Source organism: Tamandua tetradactyla, chromosome 2 (assembly GCF_023851605.1).
Source record: "Tamandua tetradactyla isolate mTamTet1 chromosome 2, mTamTet1.pri, whole genome shotgun sequence".
NCBI classification, from domain to species: domain Eukaryota; kingdom Metazoa; phylum Chordata; class Mammalia; order Pilosa; family Myrmecophagidae; genus Tamandua; species Tamandua tetradactyla.
Window position 1 is genome coordinate 56,279,257 of NC_135328.1, and position 20,190 is coordinate 56,299,446.

The 20,190-nt window shown below is 46.1% G+C and overlaps 1 protein-coding gene across 10 annotated transcripts in view; it reads left to right on the forward strand.

The window, feature by feature from the left end:
• The window catches only part of GTF3C5 (general transcription factor IIIC subunit 5), a 37,061-nt gene extending 17,417 nt beyond the window's left edge, over positions 1-19,644 (forward strand). For 7 of the 10 annotated variants that reach the window (XM_077147503.1, XM_077147498.1, XM_077147476.1 and 4 more), the window contains 9 exons: positions 48-246; positions 7,297-7,492; positions 8,740-8,844; positions 10,384-10,498; positions 10,966-11,046; positions 11,311-11,405; positions 12,724-12,806; positions 13,828-13,970; positions 15,025-15,687. In XM_077147503.1, coding sequence (XP_077003618.1) covers positions 48-246; positions 7,297-7,492; positions 8,740-8,844; positions 10,384-10,498; positions 10,966-11,046; positions 11,311-11,405; positions 12,724-12,806; positions 13,828-13,970; positions 15,025-15,185 — 1,178 coding nt within the window. In that variant the 3' untranslated portion in view covers positions 15,186-15,687. Of the gene's footprint in view, positions 1-47; positions 247-7,296; positions 7,493-8,739; positions 8,845-10,383; positions 10,499-10,965; positions 11,047-11,310; positions 11,406-12,723; positions 12,807-13,827; positions 13,971-15,024; positions 15,688-18,490; positions 18,584-19,287 lie in introns of those variants that run through there. The other 3 variants (XR_013170232.1, XM_077147505.1, XM_077147507.1) reach the window with 3 other exon arrangements.
• Positions 19,645-20,190: the final 546 nt, after the last annotated feature.

Consider the following 20,190-nt stretch of genomic DNA (forward strand, 5'->3'; position numbering starts at 1 on the left):
GCTTTCCCTGGTCATGGCACCCACCGTCTGCCTGCTTCTTTATCCAGGAATGTCTGACTTCCAGTACTTGGCTGTGCACACGGAAGCAGGCGGCAGGCACACATCAATGTATGATAAAGTAGTCATGCTCAAGCCCGAGAAGAAGGAGTTCTTCAACCAGGAGCTGCCTCTCTACATCCCCCCGCCGATCTTCTCCCGGCTGGATAACCCAGTGGACTACTTCTACCGACCAGAGACACAGCACCGGTATGGCCCTCCTACTGCACATTGCTGTGTTGGGGTTCAGAGCAAGGGCACTGGAGTTGGAGGGCCTGAGTCTGAGGCTTGACTCTACTGCTTACAAGATGGGAGGCTTCCTGCATACCACACTTAGCCTGTCTTGACTCTCAGTTTCCCTGTCTTTAAAATGGGTTAACACTACTATCTACCCAATAGAGGTGTTAGGATTAAATAAAATAAAGCATTTGAAGTTCTTAGCAGAGGACTAAGTAGAGAGAAAAACCTTCAGCAATTGGTGGCCCATGTGATAACTAGTTTGGTTTCATTCCCAGGCCCTTAAAGTGCAGAGAACTTGGCTGTGGGACTTGAGACTTCTTACTGAGAAATGGCCTCTTTGGTGTAATCCCCTGGTCACTGCTGACCAGCCATTCTCTGGACCTTACTGTAATGACACTACCTAAGAAATGTCACTTGAATGCCCCACTCGGACCCCTCTCCTATCCTGGGGGTCCCATGGCAAGTGATCCCACAACATGTGTCCTTGGACCCTGGCACTTTCCCACCTCGTCTGCCCCTCTTGGCAGAGATTACCTGGCATCTTTACAATTCCTCAGCCTCCTCCCCCTCTGTCACACACACACATACAAAACCCTAGCCTCAGTTAAAGCCAGCCTTTGGCCCTTTCCTCTTTTGCCTCCATACAGGTAGAGGTTCAGGCCAGTCTCCTAGTGATATTTCCCTCAAAGTGGCTGTCACTTTCTAAACAAATCTTACTTGTTTGTTGTGTACTTGTGTTTGACCTGTCCCCTCTAGAACATACGCTTTTTGAGAACAGGTTCTTGGTATCTCTTGAATAAGTGGTGGGTTTCTACTACACTAAGTGTTGTGAAAAGTGTAGAATGGACCTGTAGCCATAACTCATCTCCCCACCCCCAATGTACCTCAAAGTACTCATGCCTAACGAGGCCATAGGCCGGTGTTTACCTTTCTTTTTTTTCACATTTAGACTGTGAAATAATTAGAGATCCTAGGGGTTGTTGGAAAAGCAGGCCTGGACATTTTCAAATGTTGGTTTTGCATTGGCTACCAGCCCCACATTGACATAAGGAATAGGATTCCTCTTGTATAAAAGTCTTGGGAAAAGATTTTTAAAAAGTTTGAAAATTCCGGACTTGATATTAATAACATCTACCACCTCTGCAACCAGTTAGTATTCCTGTGGGAGAAACATGGTACGTGCATTCTATTCCAATCCTTATAGAGATCCCACAGTGTTTATATCAACCTCATTTTACAACTGAGGAAACTGAGATCCAGATTAAGTAAAACACCCAAGTCAGACATGCTAGTACTCAAATCCGGGTCTGACTACAGGCATTGCTCATTGCTCAGTGCCACAGTCTTTATTTTTATTTGCTTTTCTCAAATTATATTAAAAAAGACAAAAGTAGAAAATTTCCCAAGTTATAATATATTCTCCTTAAAGGGAGAGATTTGGCTGGTTTTGTTCTCTGCCATAATCCTAAACCTAGAACAGATCCTGGCATGGAAGAGTTACTCAAGCAGTATTTGTGGACTGAGTGAAAGAGCAGCAAGATTAGTAAAAACAGCTAAATGAAAGGAGAAAGAAATTTTGAAAAATGATCCATAACAAATTTTGTTGAAGAATTTTTCTGTAGCATGTTTTAGCTTCCAAAAATATGGCAAGTTACATTGCCTGCTGATTTGGGTAGCTGGAGAGCATGTCCATTCTGGCTGGCCAGGGACTGTCAGCTTTGCACAAAGCCCATGGCCCCAGCGCCCCCAGCCTCCCCTGCAGTGTTTGCACAGTGCCTCCAGAAGCAGGGTGGCTGGAATAGAAGCATCTGAAACTCAGGTCCTTTTGCCCCACCTTGGTGGCTTTGCTTAGACCTTTCCCCACACCCCAGAGAGTGAATTGGGAATGTTGCCTTTGAACTTGAGGACCCATCCCAGAAAGCACTTATCTTGAGGTATAAGACAGACATCCTACTGAAATGGATTCCAGAATGAGACTGACATTTTGGAGAACACTTTGGCAATATAATATCTATTAGCATTTCAAAAGTTCTTCCTTGTTGAACAAGCAGTCACACTTCTAGGGATTTATCTCACAGCGATTCTCACAAAAGTGCTCATAGATATATTTTTGAGAACATTTATCAATTGTCGGCAGCAGCAGGAAATGGATAAACTTGCTGTGGTGGTGAGGTGCCCAGTCTTTGGTGCTCAGTTGCTTGCATTCAAGTCCTGGCATCACCACTTGTGAATATATGATCTCAAGTAAGCTGCTTGATGTCGCTGTGCCACTGTTCCCCACCTGTAGAAAGGATAATAATGGTACCTACTTCCAAGCATTGTTATGAGGATCAAATGACTTACGATTTTTAAAGCACTTAGAGCAATGTACCTGGCAGAGTTTGATAAACTAAATGGATGATGAGTCCGTTAATAAATATGGTCCATCTGTGTCCAGAACCACCATGCAGCCTTTAAGGAAATCAGCTCTAGGTACTGACTTGGGACATGTTCAGGACTCCTTGTTCTATTAATAAGATGGGTTTTAAAACAAATTATGTGGTATACCGATAAATTGTATTGTGATAATAGATGTCTACAGAAATCTGAAAGATTAGGCTCAAAACAATTCTCTCTGGAGGGAAGAAGGATGGGAACTTTCTCTCATTAAATATTGCCTCCAGTTAATGCTTCATGGCCCAGGGCACTGCCCTGAGCCCCGTGCCGGTGGACAGTGCAGCAGACAAAGCTCCCTTCCGGGGGCTGGGGAGATGGACAGCACACAGGTAAACAGATCAGTGCTTTGTGTCTAAATGAATGCTGTGGGACAGCGAGTGTGACTGGGAGTTAATGGTGTCAGGGAGGTCCTCTGAGGCACCGATATCTGAAACTGAGGCCTGAGTGATAACACAATCAGGCGGGTAAGGATCTGAGGAAGAATCTTCCAGGCCAGGGATTATCGTGTGCAAACGCGTTGAGGCGGGCATGTGTCAGCACATTCAGAAACAGTAGAAAGGCTGGTGCCCTGGCAGCAGAGTAGGCAGGGGGAGCATGGTAGGAGTGGGAGTCTTCTAGCCCCTGGGAAAGGGCTTAGGTTTACCCTAAGGACAAGGTTTTTTGATCTATGCCTTAAAAACAATGTATTATGGAAAGTTTCAAGCATACACAAAATAGAATTGTTTAATGAACCCCCATGTATCCATCACCAGCTTCAATAATTAGCAATATTCTGCTGTACTGTTTTTGTTTCATCTTTCCCTTGATTCCATACCCACAGCATCACAGGACTTCACTAATCAATATGCTAATATGTTTGTATAACAGGGAAAGATTTTTATTTATTTATTTATTTTTATTATTTACTTTGGCATGGGTGGGCTCCGGGAGTTGAACCCAGATCTCACCATTGCCCACCCAAGATTTTTTATTTTTTAACATAAATGTAATACTATTAACATACTGAACAAAACTAACAATGTTTTTTAATAACATCCAGTACCCAGTACTTGTTGAGTTTTCCTCAGTTGCCTCAGAAATGACTCAGGAGTCAAACAAGGGCCACATTTGCTTTTTTTCCTTGCATGGGCAGGCACCAGGAAGTGAACCTGGGTCTCCAGCATGGCAGATGGCAGGTGAGAATCCTGCCACTGAGCCACTGTCGCTCTGCTCCACATTTGCTTTTGATTGATGTCTCTCAGGTTTGTTTAATCTGTAGCATTCCTCTTTCTCTTTTTTTTTTTCTGATCACAAGAGTGTATTGTGCTTATTGGAAGAAATCAAGACATTATAGAAATGTATAATTACAAATAATCAGTCAGAGTGGGCCACGGTGGCTCAACAGGCAGAGTTTTCACCCGTCATGCTGGAGACCCAGATTCAATTCCTGGTGCCTGCCCATGCAAAAAAAAAAAAAATAGGAAAATCATGTCATGATCAGCTCCCTGCTTTTGCTCATGGAACTATACATTTGCACATTGAATGATATAGGCAATTTTCTATGTATATACTATCCCACATGCAAGGGGGTAATATACATTTTTTTAAAGCGACATATTTTGGAAATGTTTTGATTCGGCCTGCCCTCCCCCACACTCCCACATAAACACATACACAAGCAAATTATTCTTGTTGTCAGAAACAGACAAATATTTATCAAAGAAAATAGAGCACCCCTCTGCATTGCCAGCTTCCAGCACTGGGTGGCAGAGTGAGGCACTTCTTTGCCCCGTAGGGGTCAGCTGGCAGCCATTCCCAAGGCTTTGGGGTGGAAATGAGGGAAGAGAGCCTGGCTGCCCTTGGCCTTGTGGGCCCTTTTTCCTCTCCATGTGGTTTATGGGTTTTCTAGCATGTAGAAAGAACCTGCGTTTTCTCCCAGGGCTGCTATCGATTTTCCTGTTCTGTTGGCCTAACTGGGTACACAAGAACAGGGAAGGGTGAGGCCTGGCTGCTGCCTTGCTGGACCATCCCTGGGTCCACAAGCCAGGTGGGCAGAGGAGAGGCAGGGATGCTGGCCTGGCCAGGTCCTTCCTCCTTGAGGCAGTTCAACCCCTCCTACTCATCAGGTGAGCCCTTCAGGGTGGTCCCACTGACTTTGTGGTCAGCTCCCTTCATTACGCTGCAGTTCTCCACACACCTTAGAATCCTGGTAACTGCATGAAGATGTCCAAAGCCAGAGATGCTGCAGAGGGCAGGGAGCCAGTGGAGACAGACTTGTGGGCCCTTTCCTACAATGCCAAACCAGGCGGGTTGTCTATCTCCTTTGTGCTGCTTATCTCTGAAGTGAGCCACCAGGAGCTTTCCTGCTTCACGTTGTCTTGGATTTTGAAGGTGTCTCAGAAAACAGGGTATTGAAGCAAATGACCAGGATAGTTTCTAGTGCATTTGTGTAAAAGCAAAGGCACAGTATTGATCCCATCTTTTAAATTTTGTTTCCCAATGTGAAAATGACTTTGTTCTAAATATGAAAATAGTATGTACTCGTGGGAAATTAAGGCAAAATGGAAACGTAATCACCTGAATTAAATTGTATAATGTACAGGAAATATATAAAAATATAATTCAAAATATGTGGATGTGGGACAGGATACTAATGAAACATGGTTATCCATATGATATAATTGTTGAAGTTGCTGATGAGTTAGTGGGTTGTTTTTTTTTATACCTTTCTCTCTGCTTTTTTATATAATTTGACCTTTCTGAAATCCTGCCTAACCACTGTGAATTTTGGGAAACATTCTCCTAGAAGTGTTCTGTGCCAACACGGAGAGAGAAATGGATCCAAGAATGGCTGATTCTAGAACTCTTGCTTTTAACCTCGATGCTATATGATGATAACATTGATAATGTCCTTTGTTCATTCACTTATACGTTGTCAAAATGTTTCTAAAACCAAAGACTTGATGCACTGTGTTGGAGAGATGGTAGGGTGAGTGGTTAAGAATGTGGCCTCTGTGGACTCCCCGAGTTGGAATCTAAGCTCTTTTGCTTCCTAATTCTGACTCTGGGCAGGTTTCCTAATCCCTATGTCCTCAATTACTACATCATAAGATGGTTCTTCCTCATAGGATGGTTTTGAAGGTTAAATAAGTGAATCATTTAAAAGTAAATGTCAAAAATAAGAAAGATTCATGGAAACAGTAGTTCCTTAGTTCTTATGTATTTAAATATGCCTGTGGCTTTTACTTTAATGGCAGTGGCTAGAAATTAAAATTCTTGGGTCACACACTTTTTGAGGTAGTGTGGTAAGTCTTGCTGAACTGCTTTCTAGTGCTGAATGTTGGATTTTTCCCCCTTTAAAGGGACTTGATCTTTTTTCCTGGCTACTCCTGTAATTCTTTATTTTTAAAGTCTAAAAACTTTGCTAGGTTATATCTGGATATTTTCATCTGTGTCACTTTTTTGTAGTTTTTGGTGTGCCCTTTCAATGGAAATCTATGTTCATATATTTGTTCTCTGTCCTTATTTTAGTTTTCCTCCAAGGGGACTTCAGTATGCATAAGCAAGCTCACCTTTGCTGACTTCTAATTCTTTTTATTTCATTTTGCTCGTTTTTCTTACTCCAGTCTTCTATGTAGCTGTCATTTCAGCAGTGTCTACTGCATGGCTTCATTGTCATGGTTTTTGTGGGGGGTTTAACTTCTTTCCAGTTCACATTCCATGTCTCCTTTTCCTTCCCATTTCTTCCCTGAGCTCTTTTCTGTGTTTTATGTTTCATCTTTTTAGTAGCTTCTTTCTTTTTAATAGCTGCATTGAGATATAATTCAATTCATATGCCATGCAATTCACCCTTTAAAAGTATAAATCCAGTGGGTTTTTGTGTGTATTCACAGAGCTGTGCAGTCACCACCACAATAAATTTTAGAACATTTTGATCATCCCCAAAAAAAGTCCTGTACCCATTAGCAGTCACTCTCTTTCTCATTGTAATCCCCAACCTCCCCAACCTCAGGCAACCACAGTATACCTTCAGCTTCTATAGCTTTGTATATTTTGGACATTTCATATAAATGGAATTACACAGTTAAAACAAAAGTAAATGTCATGTCATCAGTGACCCTTTGGTAGCTGACTGTTTTCTGTTGTCTGGCCTTGCCTTAGTTAATCTCATCATTTCCTGGCGATGGGAATTTAGATTGTTTCTGGTTTTCACTGGCTAGACAGTGCAGTGTATGCAGTGTATGATTTGATGCAGTTGTGAGGCCATTGGCCTCATCACAGGGTGCCCTTCCCCATACCCCAGCCTCTGGGGAAGATGGATTCTCTGATTCAACCAGATCTAGCTGGGACCTTTTGGCCTTGCCCAGTTTCAGAGTCACAGATAATCACTGCCCTCTGCTGTTCAGTCATCAGCCTGAAAACATAGGCTCCTGCCTTCGGCAGCCAGCTCTGAGATCCTCGCCCTAATCCAGATTTTCAGGAAAAGGCACACAAAGACGGGCCCCTGGCATGTCAGGCCTGGTGGGTGCCCAGCCTGCTCTGCCAGGCCTGCCCCAGTGATCATTCTCTGTTCTGTGGTCCTCACTGACTCTGACTGCCCCCCAGGGAAGGCTACAACATCCCCTCCATCTCGGGTGAGAACCTGATTGGCTTGAGTAGGGCCCGGCGCCCCCACAACGCCATTTTTGTGAACTTTGAGGATGATGACGTGCCTGTGCAGCCACTGCAGGCTGCAGCCCAGACGTGGAAGAGAATCTGCACCAACCCTATGGACCGGAAGGTGGAGGAGGAGCTGAGAAAGGTGAGCCCCGTTCTGTGCCCTGCCTGCCCCTCTGGGTCCCAGCCTCTGGCCACCTTGAGTTTACCCAGCTGTTCCCTGTCAGACCTGTGTCATTATGGATTGGCTGTGCTTCCGTTTCGTGTGCTTATTTTATTAAACTGGTTCATTAGTACATGGGAAATTTACACCTCCAGATGTCATGTTTAAAAGCCATGTGAAACTAAGCTGTGCATTTCCGAAGTTAAAAATACTGTTTAGAATTTTTAAGAGGCCCCTTAGAGATCGTGAAAAAATTGGTGTATTGTCCAAATGCAACTTTAATTTGGAGCTCTGGGGTGCAGGAAGTTTTCATTTATTCATTCATTCATTCCAACAAACCAAAGGAAGCACCTGCTGTGGGCCTGACCACAGCACTTTTTCTTTATTGGAGCTGGAACTCTGTCCATGTGTACTGCCTGTGGGAGGAAGTGGCATTCTGCCTTCTCTAGCTTGCAGATTCTGTGAAGTCCTATGTTCCTTGGGGCTCTCACAGGTATGAACAGCGAGTTCATGGTGATGTCAAATCACTGGCTAACTGGGACTCTCCCCTTGTTAAGTTGAAGTTTCACATTGTTCCCTTAGAAAGTCTTTTTTACAGCCCCTATGTGGATACCTTGTTTAATTTCTAGCAATCACTCCCTGTTTAAAAAAAATAAAAACAGTAAAACCCCTCTGTCCGTGGCTCCTCATTGTCCTCTGACACAGCCCACATTCCTAACGTTGCGTATAAGGTGCTTTGTCTCCAGGCCTCTACCCTCCAGCCACCCTGGGTGTTTCACCATCCTTCCCTGGGAGGGGCATCCCCTATGGCCTTCAGGATATCCCAACTCAGGCATTCTGCCATCTAGGTTGGAGACTGCTGCTCATGCTCCCAGAATTTTGCCACTTCCTTCTAGGCCATGCTCCAGCTCCCCTGGATATTTTCCGAGCTGTATAAAGATAAGAGCCTTGTCCCTGGAGTTCATTTCAAGACCCCTAGACCTTGACAGCTGCAAATGACACATTCCAGGCATGCAGTCCTAGTTTCTGAGTGAAGGGATGAGTGAGTGAGGGCCACAGCTCTGGAGAGGTTCTTCCCTGCTGAAGCTTAAGGAGTGGATTGTTCAGACCCCTGCTCTCAGCACGTTCTTCTCTGGAATTGCCCACTCGGGCCCAGATCATGCAGGAAAGACTGGCAGGGTGGGAATCTGCATTTGCTTATCTCAGCCTCTGCCCTTGACCTTCCCCAGCTATTTGACATCCGTCCCATCTGGTCACGTAATGCTCTCAAGGCCAACATCAGCGTCCATCCCGACAAGCTCAAGATCCTGCTTCCTTTCATGGCCTATTATATGGTGAGTGTCAGCCTGTTCCCCAACCTTCGCTTCCACCCAGGTTGTCCTTGATTCCTAATCTTACAGTGACAGTAAAGACAGGTGGCTCTCTGTTCTGACACCGCACAGGATGGTTTCTAAAACTGGGAAGGTTTTCACCTCTGTGTGTGCTTCTGGAAAAGTTACAGGGAGCTCTCTTCCACATCTTCAGTAACACCCTTGGCCATAATTAGATGATTTGAGGATTAAAGATTAATTACCTAATTTTTAAGTGAAAGAATTATATGTTTTTAACAATCTTGTATTGAGAACTTCCTAAGGACCAGGCCTTGGGTTAAGCATTGTATGTACAGGCATACCTCATTTTATTGCACTTCACATTATTGAGCTTTGCAGATAATGCGATTTTTACATGAAGATTTGTGGCAATCCTGCATCGAGCAGGTCTGTCAGTGCCATTTTTCTGACAGCATGTGCTCATTTAGTATCTCTTTGTCACATTTTAATTGAGGTATGTACGTTGTTTATTTAGACATATTGCTATGCACACTTAAAAGACTACAGTATAGTGTAAACAGAACTTTCACATGCACTGGGAAACCAAAAAATTCATGTGACTCACCTTATTGCAAAATTTTTTTTGTTGTAATGATGTGGAACTGAAGCCACCCGCATTATCTCCAGGGTATGCCTGTTCGTCATGTTCTCTCTTCCTCCCTGGGAGGGTGGCAGCAGTTTTCTCTTTTTATGTGAGGAAAATCCTAGGTTCAGAGAGGTGACATGATTGGCCAAGGTTGTACAGCCATTGAGTGGCAGAGCCACAGAGGGACCCTTGCCTTTCTGGCAGTAGCGCCTGGGCCCCTAACCATAGTGCCCAATGGGTTGAAGGGTTCGGTGGATGTGCAGATTCACCTTTGACTCTGTCCAAGGGTATAAGGGAAAGGGTATCACTACTGAAGTTTCCAAAGGTGTTGGTAGGAAAAGGACCCTGTGTGCCATGGGTCCCCTCACTGGAGCATTTGGGAGGCCAGAGAAGATGTGTCCATGAGGGCTGATGCCAGGTGGTGGGGCACAAGAAAGTCTCATCACTGTGGAGAGCCCTCTTGTCCCATTGGACTTCAGAAAGCTGAGAGCTGAAGTCTGCCTCTTAGCGTTGCCTCCTAGACAGAGGGACTTCAGGAGAAGCATTTGGAGGCAGAGCATATCCAAATGATGTATCGAACATTTACTAGGTGCCAGGTGCCATGGAAAAAACTTCTCACTTAATTTTCACAAAAGTTTTGAGAATGGGTGCTGTCGTCATCTCCATGTGACAAGAAGCCCAAGATCTGGAAAGGTCCATTGGCCTGTCTGAGGTGCCACAGGCTGCATGTGGCCGAGCTGGGTGTGATTCCAGGGCCATGTTCTCTTTAGGGTGCTTGGCCTCCCTGTGGAGTTCTGCCTCCACCTGGGCACCACGGGGACCTGGACCTGTGTCTCTGAGGGAGCCAGGGATTGGTGCTTGTTCACCCAGGACACCCCAGGATGCCATGGCCTTGACTCCACCTTTACTGTCTCCAGATAACAGGCCCCTGGAGAAGCCTGTGGATTCGATATGGGTATGATCCCCGAAAAAACGCAGATGCCAAGATTTATCAAGTCCTTGATTTCCGAATCCGTTGTGGAATGAAATATGGTAAATATCCCTAAAACTTTGTTTTCTTTCTTTTTTCTGTTTCTAGCATTCTCTTTTTGTAAAAGAAACATATGTTTACATAGAGAGGATAAAATAGCCTTTTTTTCTCTCATGACAAGAATTTGTTTGCTACAGAATGGAATAGAATTAAGATCTGAACTTTAATCCTGACTTTACCATTGACCAGCTCCGTGACCTTGCACAAATTACTGAACCTTTCTGAGTCATTCATTCATTTATTCATCGATTACTTATGGCTCATGTAATATGTGCCAGGCATCTAGTTAATGCCTGTCCCTAGTACTGTGGTGTTAGAAAGTGGGGGCTACTATTACCCCCAGTGGTATGGGAGCCTGGAGTCCCCTTTCTCTGGAGCTGTCATCCCGCCTCTATGGTGAAGCCAGTGCTGTTTGTCAGATCAGGGCTCTGTACCCACCCTCACTTGACACAGTCTCCCCTGTCTGTAGGTTATGCCCCCAATGACATGCCTGTCAAGGCAAAGCGCAGCACGTACAACTACAGCCTGCCCATCACTGTCAAAAAGACACGTAAGTGACTCAGGATCGTTCTGCAGAAGGGCGGCCCTGCAGGTGGAGGAGTGATTTGACCTCACCACTCATGCCAAGGAAGATGGGCATCAGGACAGCCAGAGGAGGGGAGGCTTCCCAAGGAAGTCCCCTCAGGACCCTGCTGGCTAGCTCTCAGTGAGGAGGGGACTGGGTTGGGCAGGAGTTGCGGGGCAGGGTGGTTGGGAGGAACACTTTCCACCACTGGTCTGCCATATTCCGAGCTCTGCCAATGTCCTCTTGCAGCCAGTCAGCTTGTCAACATGCACAGCCTGAAGCAGGGCCTGGGTCAGTCAGGAATGGCCAGTGCACGGAAATCGACCAACAAATATAAGCTCAAGGTGGGTGCCCCTTCAGCCCTGGGAGAGAGCTGCCAGGGTGGAGGGTGGAGGGTGGAGATGATGGTATCTATCTCTGTTGTATAGGGCGAGACACACCTTGCTCCCTCTGAAAGCTCTGTGGATCACACTGGGTTGGGGGTTTGGATGGAAGGGAGCGCTGCCCACTCAGTGCCTATGTACCACTTCTACCTTGGGAAAAAATACCAAAAAACTGAGGGTGAAAATTCAGGTGCAAACCCCCTAGGCCAGCAAGTTTTGAGGACCCTCTGTGCAGAAAGGTGGCAACTTACAGAAAGGGTCTGACACCAACAAGAATGTCTGGATGCTCTTCATGTGCCTGGGCCTCAGTGAGGCTCATGGTCGTTACTGGATTACCAGAATCTGGTATGTACACAAGTATGGAGCCAAACTAGATCTTTTGGACCCCAGAAATGGACAAGGAACCCAGGGCCGTGCCCTCTGGGCTCACTTTTCATTAGTACAGTCAGTTTTCATTGGCAGTTTCCACAGGCCTTTTCCAGACTTGAGCTCCTGGAGCTGCCCCACAATCTTGTGGGGAGGTAGAGCAGGGCATGTTAACTTCCTGGAAGCACCGCGTGATGTATTGGGTGATACTGAGTGTAAATGCAGCAGAATGGAGAGAGGGAGGGACAGAAATTATGTGAGTGGACACTCTGCCTTCCGTTGCCACCTTAGGTCCTAGGCCTACTCTCCTAGGTTTTCTAGACCTTTGTTCTCTTAGTAGCAACTAGGTTATGGCTTGAGTGATCTTTTTCACCCTTAACTACTCTAATTTACAGGCAGTCATCCATACATCTAGTTTGACCTGCCTGTAGTGGGACAAGAGAAAACTGATACTCATTAATGACTGTGCTTTCTTTTGGGGAAATATGTCCAGGTAGTTTGTTGGGATCCGTACAATGACCAATTAGTGGAAGTCAGCAAGAAATAAAAGTACAAAAGGCACAGAAGGGAGGGCCTAGCCCAAGGCTAGTACCAAACCACCCCAGAAGTACCAGGGCCTACCACACACCAGGCTTTCTCGTTTTTCCTGGTGGCTCCTGAAGTGCCTGGCTACACTGTCTGCCCTTTCCAGAGTCTCCGGGGGGAATTAGAGCTCTTTTTTCCCACGTGCTTTCACTGGCTTCTGGCCTACCTGCCCACGTGAATCCCAGGAGAACAGCCAATCCTGCCAGTGCCAATGACCAGCATTGAAGGGGCCCGAGACAGACCACAGTGAAGGTATCTCCAACTCCACCGTGCCCCAAAGGAAAAGCTCCCGCTCACCTTGCTTGTCTCTCACCCCTCCTTTTCGCAGGACTCGGTCTATATCTTCCGGGAGGGGGCCCTGCCACCTTATCGACAGATGTTCTATCAGTTATGCGATTTGAATGTGGAAGAGTACGTACATGAGGGGTCCTGGAACACAGAGGTGGGGAACGTGGGACTATAGGGCAGTGCGAGTACTGGCATGTTTTCTACAGTTTTTCATTTCCTCTCAGCTTAATTTCTCTGAAAGAAGACTCCAACTGTCTTGGTGTTAGGCTATTGCTGCTAGATTCTGCTGTGCTTGAACTCTCCTGTCCTCAGGAACAATTTTCAGTGTCCACCTTGAGTTGCCCTTCTAAGTAGCCAGTTATTCTATAAAAAGCAGCAGTGCTGGGACTTGGTGCAGGCATTTCTTGCTGTTAACTCTTTGCCCTGTCCTCCTCCTTTGTCACATGAGCATTTGTGGGGCGATTCCTAATCCTCCCAGGGCTGACTAAACCCTTTACAGAGACAAACAGGCCTGGGCCAGTGATTCTTAACCTTTAGGGTCACAGACCTCTTAGGGAGACTGAAATTCATGCATTTTCTCCCTGCAAAAAGTGCAGACACCCTGCAGGTGGCATGTGATTTGGACCTGCCAGGGAGAACTCAACTGTTGGCAGGGGTAGGGAGTAGGGGGGTGGGGGCTGAGAGGAGGCCTTGAACCTCAGCTGAAATCCCCTATGTTAGTGGAAGGGTCTAAATCAGTACCCAGGAACTTTAATCCAGTTGTTCTTAGTGGTATTTAAAAAAAACTTCTGGGTGTTGGTAGAGGGACTGGGATGGGGAAGATGGAGTAGATGGGCAAGTGTATTTTATGCACCTTAAAAATCTGGTGAAAGCTGTGAACACTGTTTCACCAGAAGAGTGTGCACATATACCCTCCAGCTTTGTGTACAGTTGGAGGGGGTCCAGGGACCACACAGGTTAAAGACCCCATTGGGGGATATATGCTCTAATGGGTGTTCTTCATGGTCACATTTATCTCTGTAGGCTTCTCATAAGTATAGTTTTCTAAACACAACCACACCTCTGCCAAGACTAATTACAGGTACCTATTATCAGAGACCCCACCCTGGAATTTCATATCCTACTCCTTCTCCCCTGCCTTCAGGTTGCAGAAGATCATTCACCGCAATGACGGGACAGAGAATTCCTGCACAGAACGGGATGGGTGGTGTCTCGCCAAGACCAGTGATGACCTGCGGGATGCCATGTCTCTCATGATCCGGCAGACCATTCGCTCCAAGAGGCCTGGTGAGATCTGCTTGGGGTGAAGGGAAAACAGTTCCCAGAAACCTGGGACCTGTTCCTTAAGAAATTGCACCCATGTGGGACCATCTTGCCCCCTACCCTGGTATGAGGGTGGCCTTGTTAACCAGAGATCAGCTTAGGAGCCAGCATCCTCCTTGGCTGCCCACCTCGGCTGCCTTGGGGGGAAGTTTTGGCATGAGGACTTGGGTGTCTGGGAATGTTGACAGAGGCTCAGAGGGGAGTGACTGAAGCAGAACAGGCATTACAGTCCAGGGCCTCTACTTTTTGCCCTGACGCTATCCTATATCTTCTGGCTACACGCAGTTACATTCTGCCTTTGTCTTCTGCCATGGGGGAGAGCAGGGACAGCAGGTGTCCATGGTTCCTGCTTTCCTGAATTGCATCGTCTTGCTCCTTCCCCAGGACGAGGCAACCCTGGTCTGGGCAGGTTTGGCTACTGGAGAGGTAGAAAGAGCAGTGAGCTGGCCTGTGGGTATTTTGAGCTGGGGGATATTGAGCAGGAGGGTCCTGTCTCCTCTGGGAAGTCCCCCAGGGCTGGGGCAGAGGGAGTCCCAGACCTAGCCACACCCCCATGTGTCTCTAGCCTTGGTTGGGACATAGCCCCCTTTTGAGTATCAAATCAAGGCAGCTATGTTCCCTCTACCCAGAAAAATACACTCACAGAGATGGTACGTATACTTTTGGGGGGTCCATGGAGTCCCTGAAGCCCTTCATGGCCCCAATGTGGGAAATGGCTTTCAAGCCTGTCTGCTTTAGAATCCCCTGAAGTGTTTGTTAAACTACAGATTCCTAGGTTCTATCCTATATATCTCCAGGGTTTGAGCCCTGACACTTGTGATTTTAAATAGGCCCCCCAGAGTACATGGGTGGTTCAGTGGTAGAATGCTCACCTTCTATGTGGGAGACCTGGGTTCGATTCCTGACCATGACCCCAGTAAAAAGGCTCCCCAGACCTCTTGGGGCATGAGGGTCCCTGGGGACAACTCAGAAATCCCTGCATTAGGACATACACAGCCTTGTTTCCTTCTGGCCCCAGCTCTCTTCTCCAGCCCAACCAAGGCTGATGGTGGGAAAGAGCAGCTGACTTACGAGTATGGGGAAGACGAGGAGGAGGAGGAAGAGGAGGAGGAGGAGGAGTTCAAGCCATCGGATGGGAGTGAGAATGAGATGGAGACAGAGATTCTGGACTATGTGTGAAGGACCTTGGGCTCAAGACTAGGGACTTCTTCACCGGGTAAGAGTGGTGTCCAGGCCTAATGTGGAAGCCAGGGCAAGCAACGAGTGTATAGTGCTGCCCACAGTAGCAGAATGGCTCTGGGCCCTCTGAGGAAAGTTGGGATTCCAGCAATAGGTGCAGCTGTCTCTGTCCCTGGCCATGACCTGATGCTTGATACTGCCCTCTGACATTCCCCAAAGGTTGTGCCAGGCCTGACACATCTATGAACTAGCCTGTCATCCAGTTGGCTGAGCTGGCCAAGACCCGCAAAAGCTGGAGGTGGAGCTGGTCCAGCTAAGGAGGCTCTGGTCTTGGCTTGGGTCTCCTGACTCAGTTGGTGACTAGGGATAATATGAGGAGCCTGGTCCATGATGACAAATGGTCAAAAACTGTTCTTGGTTTGGGATCTCATCCATTTGGGGTAGTTTTGACAAAGGCCAGGCCCAGTTGGAATTGTCCTTATTAAATAAAATTTCCCTAGAAGTCTTGGTGTCTCATTGGGGGTGTTCTAGCCAGAGGAGACTTTCCTCTCGTCTTGGGGTATAGAGCTCCTGTGGTACCATCATTTGTTCACTCACTCACTCACTCATGCATTCATTCAGTGGCCTCAGATTGGACCGTGCTGGAACAGTGGAGAACAAGCCTGATGTTCCTCACTTCTAGTTAGGTAGAGTGAAGGCAGCTGGAACTAACCCCAGGTCCCTAGGCCCAGGGTGTCCTGCAGTCTTCTTCTTCTTCCGTTCTTCTCCGAGTGGATGAGTTCATGAAAGTTTCACCGTGAACAGACCCCTTTGTCTAATGGATTTCTGTCTAAAACCCCAGAGGCATGTGTTCCTCCTTGGGGATAAGCCTACCAACCCCTGGAGACCACTCAGGCCCATGGGCGAGTCATGCCTATTACCTGGCAGAATGGGCCTGAGACAGAAATAAACCCTTTACCTCCTTCCTCTATCCAACAGACCAGGGAAATTTGTGTGACCAAAAAGTCTCTTCAGCAGCTTGGCATACAAAATGAAGTCCTATTAATTCCCAAGTCCAAGTGCCTCAGGCAAACTCCATTGTGTTGATGGGCGCTTCCGGGAAGCCCTCTCCCACAGTAAGGTCAGGAGCCCCAAGAGTTAACAGTCAGCCTAAAGGGGTCAGTCTTCCCTGCCTTGTAAAGGAAAAGTTGGTGAGGCTGACAGGTTCTTGAATGCTCTGTACTCCTACTGTTGCAGAGAAGCCAAGGCCAAGAGCCAGAAGCAACTTTCCCTAAAGGGAAGCTGAGCCCCAGGCCTAGTCATGCTTCCCTCTTCCTTCACCTTTTTGGTGAGATTTCCCTCATGTGCCGGCTGGGGTCCTCTGCCTATTCATTTCAGTTGGGGTGACTCCCACTTCTGAGCCCTGCTACTGACTCTGAATCTCAGAGGGAGAGTGTCTAGGTTGTTTCCATCTTCCCAGAAGCCTCCATGGTCCCTATGCAAATCTGAGAAAGGTATGCCTGAGGCTGGCACACTTTCTCATTTCACCCACCTGCTACAACTAAGCCTTCACTTCCCCCACAGATCAGGACAATGGGTGGGTCATTTGCCTTATTATCTACCTAAGGAAAAGGACTTCTAAGCTCTTTCTAGATTAAAAAAAGCAAACACAGAGTGAGTCCCCGGTTAGAAACCTAAATACCTACATTTGTATGGCATTTTTATTATGAAAAATGTTAAACAGGTACTGAATATAATAAACCCTCATTTACACATTACCCAGCTTCACCCAATTAGTATATTTTCCAATCTTGTTGCTTCTATTCCCATGTTTTTGTTTTTGTATTTGTTTTCCTAAGATTGTTTAAGAAAAGCCCATATTTCAGTATGTATCTCTGACAAATTAGGACTTGTGTTTTAACAGTACCACAATGTGTTATTATAACTAAGAAAATTAAGAGTAATTCCTTAATAGGTAATTGTGGTCCATATTCATATTTCCCTGATTGTCTCAAAACTGTGTTTGTACTTTTGGATCAGGATTCAAATGGTCTCACGCATTCCATTTGCCTGATGTGCTGCTTGCAACTCCTTTAATCTTTGACAGAACTTCTCCCCCCATCCCTTTGTGCATGCCATTTATTTGTTGAACACACAGAGTCATTTGTCCTCTAGAAGACCCCCATTCTGGATTTGGCCGGCTGCTTCCTGTGGTGTGGTTAACATTCCTCTCTCCCTGTGCGCCCTGTGCCCAGCGGAGGCTGAATCAGATTCAGGTGCGAGAGCTCTTCTCAGGCGGTGCTGTGGCCACCCGCGGGCTGGGCACGTAGTCTCTGCTTTGTCTCCCTTAGTGAGGTACAGACTGACTGGGAGCAGGGGGTGGGGGTGGGGGCTCAGGTGCTGTCAGCCTGGTCCATTGGTCTTTTATCTAATAGTTGTTCACAGTCATTAATAGCTGCTAGGATCTAGTATTTTCTTAGGGGTTGTGAAATGGTGATTTTTAGAATCCTTTTATTCTTTCTGCATTTATTAGCTGGAATTCCATAAAGGAATTTTCCTCATGTATTAGAGTACTCAGAAATACCATTTGAAGAAGGACAGGAGAATGCTTGGCTTTCCCCCATTTATCTGTTTTCAGAATGATGAATTGATGCCATACTAACTGCCATGGTGACTAATGAGGTTTTTTTTTCCCCCTTTTTGAACTTCATTATGAACTCAATCAGTTGTTGGCATGCTTTTTGATGTCAAACTTGTCTCATCTTTTCTTTGTTCAGAGGGTGGCTTTCTGGTTGGTTCCTGTAGTCTTCTCCAAAGTCTTTGATGCCTTCCTTGCCTACTGCACTGGCAGCCCAGGCCTCCTCAGGGCATTTCCTGCCCCTGTGCCTTGGGCACAGCCAGAGCTCCAAGGTGCCCTCCTTCCATTTCTAGAGATCAAACTCTGGGCACCAGAGGTGGTGGGTGCTACTAGGTTTTCCTTACCTTAGGTCTTTTTAATAGCAGAGTTAAATAATATATATTTTTTATAAATAAAAATAAGTTATAAATTTATATAGATATTTCCTGGTTAAAATGTAAGATTACAAGAGTTGTACTTCTCTGCTTTTATACTTGTTTCTTTTTCAACCTATGATTAAAATCTTGATTCCTACTAAATGCCAATTACTTATTCTCCTTATCCTATAACATCCATGTATTTTCAAAATATAATTCATCAAATAATAGATTATAAAGTTTATAAGTTCAAATAATAGCAAATAATAAATTATATAAACTACCATATGATAAAATGAGACTCCTGAAGATCATTTCTTTTGTCCTTGCAGTTTCTTTTCCCATCGGATAATCGTGCTATGCATACACAGCCATGCCTTCGTGTCACCTACAATAACTGTTTTGTGGGTAGGCCATCAGCTTTATATACAGTTAGGTACCCTATAACTTTTAAATGGATGTTTCTCCATCTGAAAACAAATTTTATGCATTCCTTCTGGAGTGCCTAGTAATCATTGAGAATAAGAACTGTTAACCCTGAAATGTACTGTGCTGTGAACATGGCATACATAGTCCTCCTGCTGAGGGTAGCAGTGGCCCCCTTATGTCAGTGGGGAAACGAGGTTAAGAGCGGTGAAGGCACCTGCCCAAGACCACACAACTGGTGAGTGGCAGTGTCAGGGCTGGACCTGTGTCAGTCTGACTTGCAATGTCTCCCTTTTAAGACAGTGCCACACGTGTTTGCCCTTACAGGATATGCTCCAGCTTAAAAAAAAATTTTTTTTTTAACTATTTGCTTAAATTCTGTGCTATTAAATCAGTTGGGTTAGTTTTCTACTTTGTCAAAACTTGGGTACTTCCAACCTAGGCTTGGAGGATGTCATAAACTCTCCAAGCCTACAGTGGTAGGCATGGAGTCTTTCCGCAGAAAAATATGCATACCCTCAAGTGTGTACATCCAATCTCGGATCGAGTCACATGCCCTTGAACTTCTTACAGGTCCAGGGACCTGGATTCAGAGCTCCTTGTCCAGGATATGAATAAAATTTTCTCTACCAGGGTTAGCATCACGGAGCTGATGTGTAACAACCACACTGCTCCTCATTTTTGTCTGATTTTTCCCTCCCAGCCTTTTGTGATATCTAGGAGCCAGAAGATAGTCCAGGAGAGGAAAAGCTGCAGCCAAAGTGGAGGAGTAACAGGCCTCAAACAATCCAGGCAGCTACAAGGTCAGAAGCGGCGAGGAGCACAAGTGGGCCCCTTGTGCAGTCAGGGTCCCAGGGTTCTACAGAGGTCAGGAGTCCCCCAGAAAATGCCCAAACCTTTTTGATTGAAATAAATTCTCCTAAAAATCAGTTCAGTGAAGCAGAATTCACTTAGGGTCCCATTTGACAAATGTATCCAGTTGACATTTTACTACTGGATGGACAGTGGTGGTCTCTGGGCATCTCTTGGAATGCTCACTGTGTTGCAGACAGTGTTGATCAGATGCCCACATGTGCTGGGACTGGGTTGGGTGCTGGGAGGTGCCATGTTTTACTTCACTGGACCCTCATGTTAACCTGGTGGCCTCCTTTTTTCTCTCCCCGGCTCTGTCCTTTCTGTCCCTCTCCAGCCTCTCCTCCTTGCTCCTTTCCTTCTAAACCTCTATAAATAACACTGCCTTCCATATCCATTAGCACAGAGATTTTCCTGCCTTGTACTAAGAATTACTTCTTTAGAACAGGTTCTCAGAATTGGAATTGCTAGGTGAAAAGGTGTGAGTTGCCAAATCCCTTTCCTCATCCAGGGCAGCATCACCAAATCCTCACACCCTTCACAGCAGCCCCTTTCTTCCATGTGTCCTTACTCCTCTCCCAGCTATAGGCTGCTGTAGCCCTCCCCACCTTTCTCCAGCGTCTCCCTGCCCACTGTGTATCACAAAAGATCTGAGAACTGTAAGCAATAGACAGACCATCTGATGGATGTTGATTGCTGTACCGCCCCCCACCTCCCAGCCACCGGGGTGGCACAGGGTGTTGTTGGAGCCCCA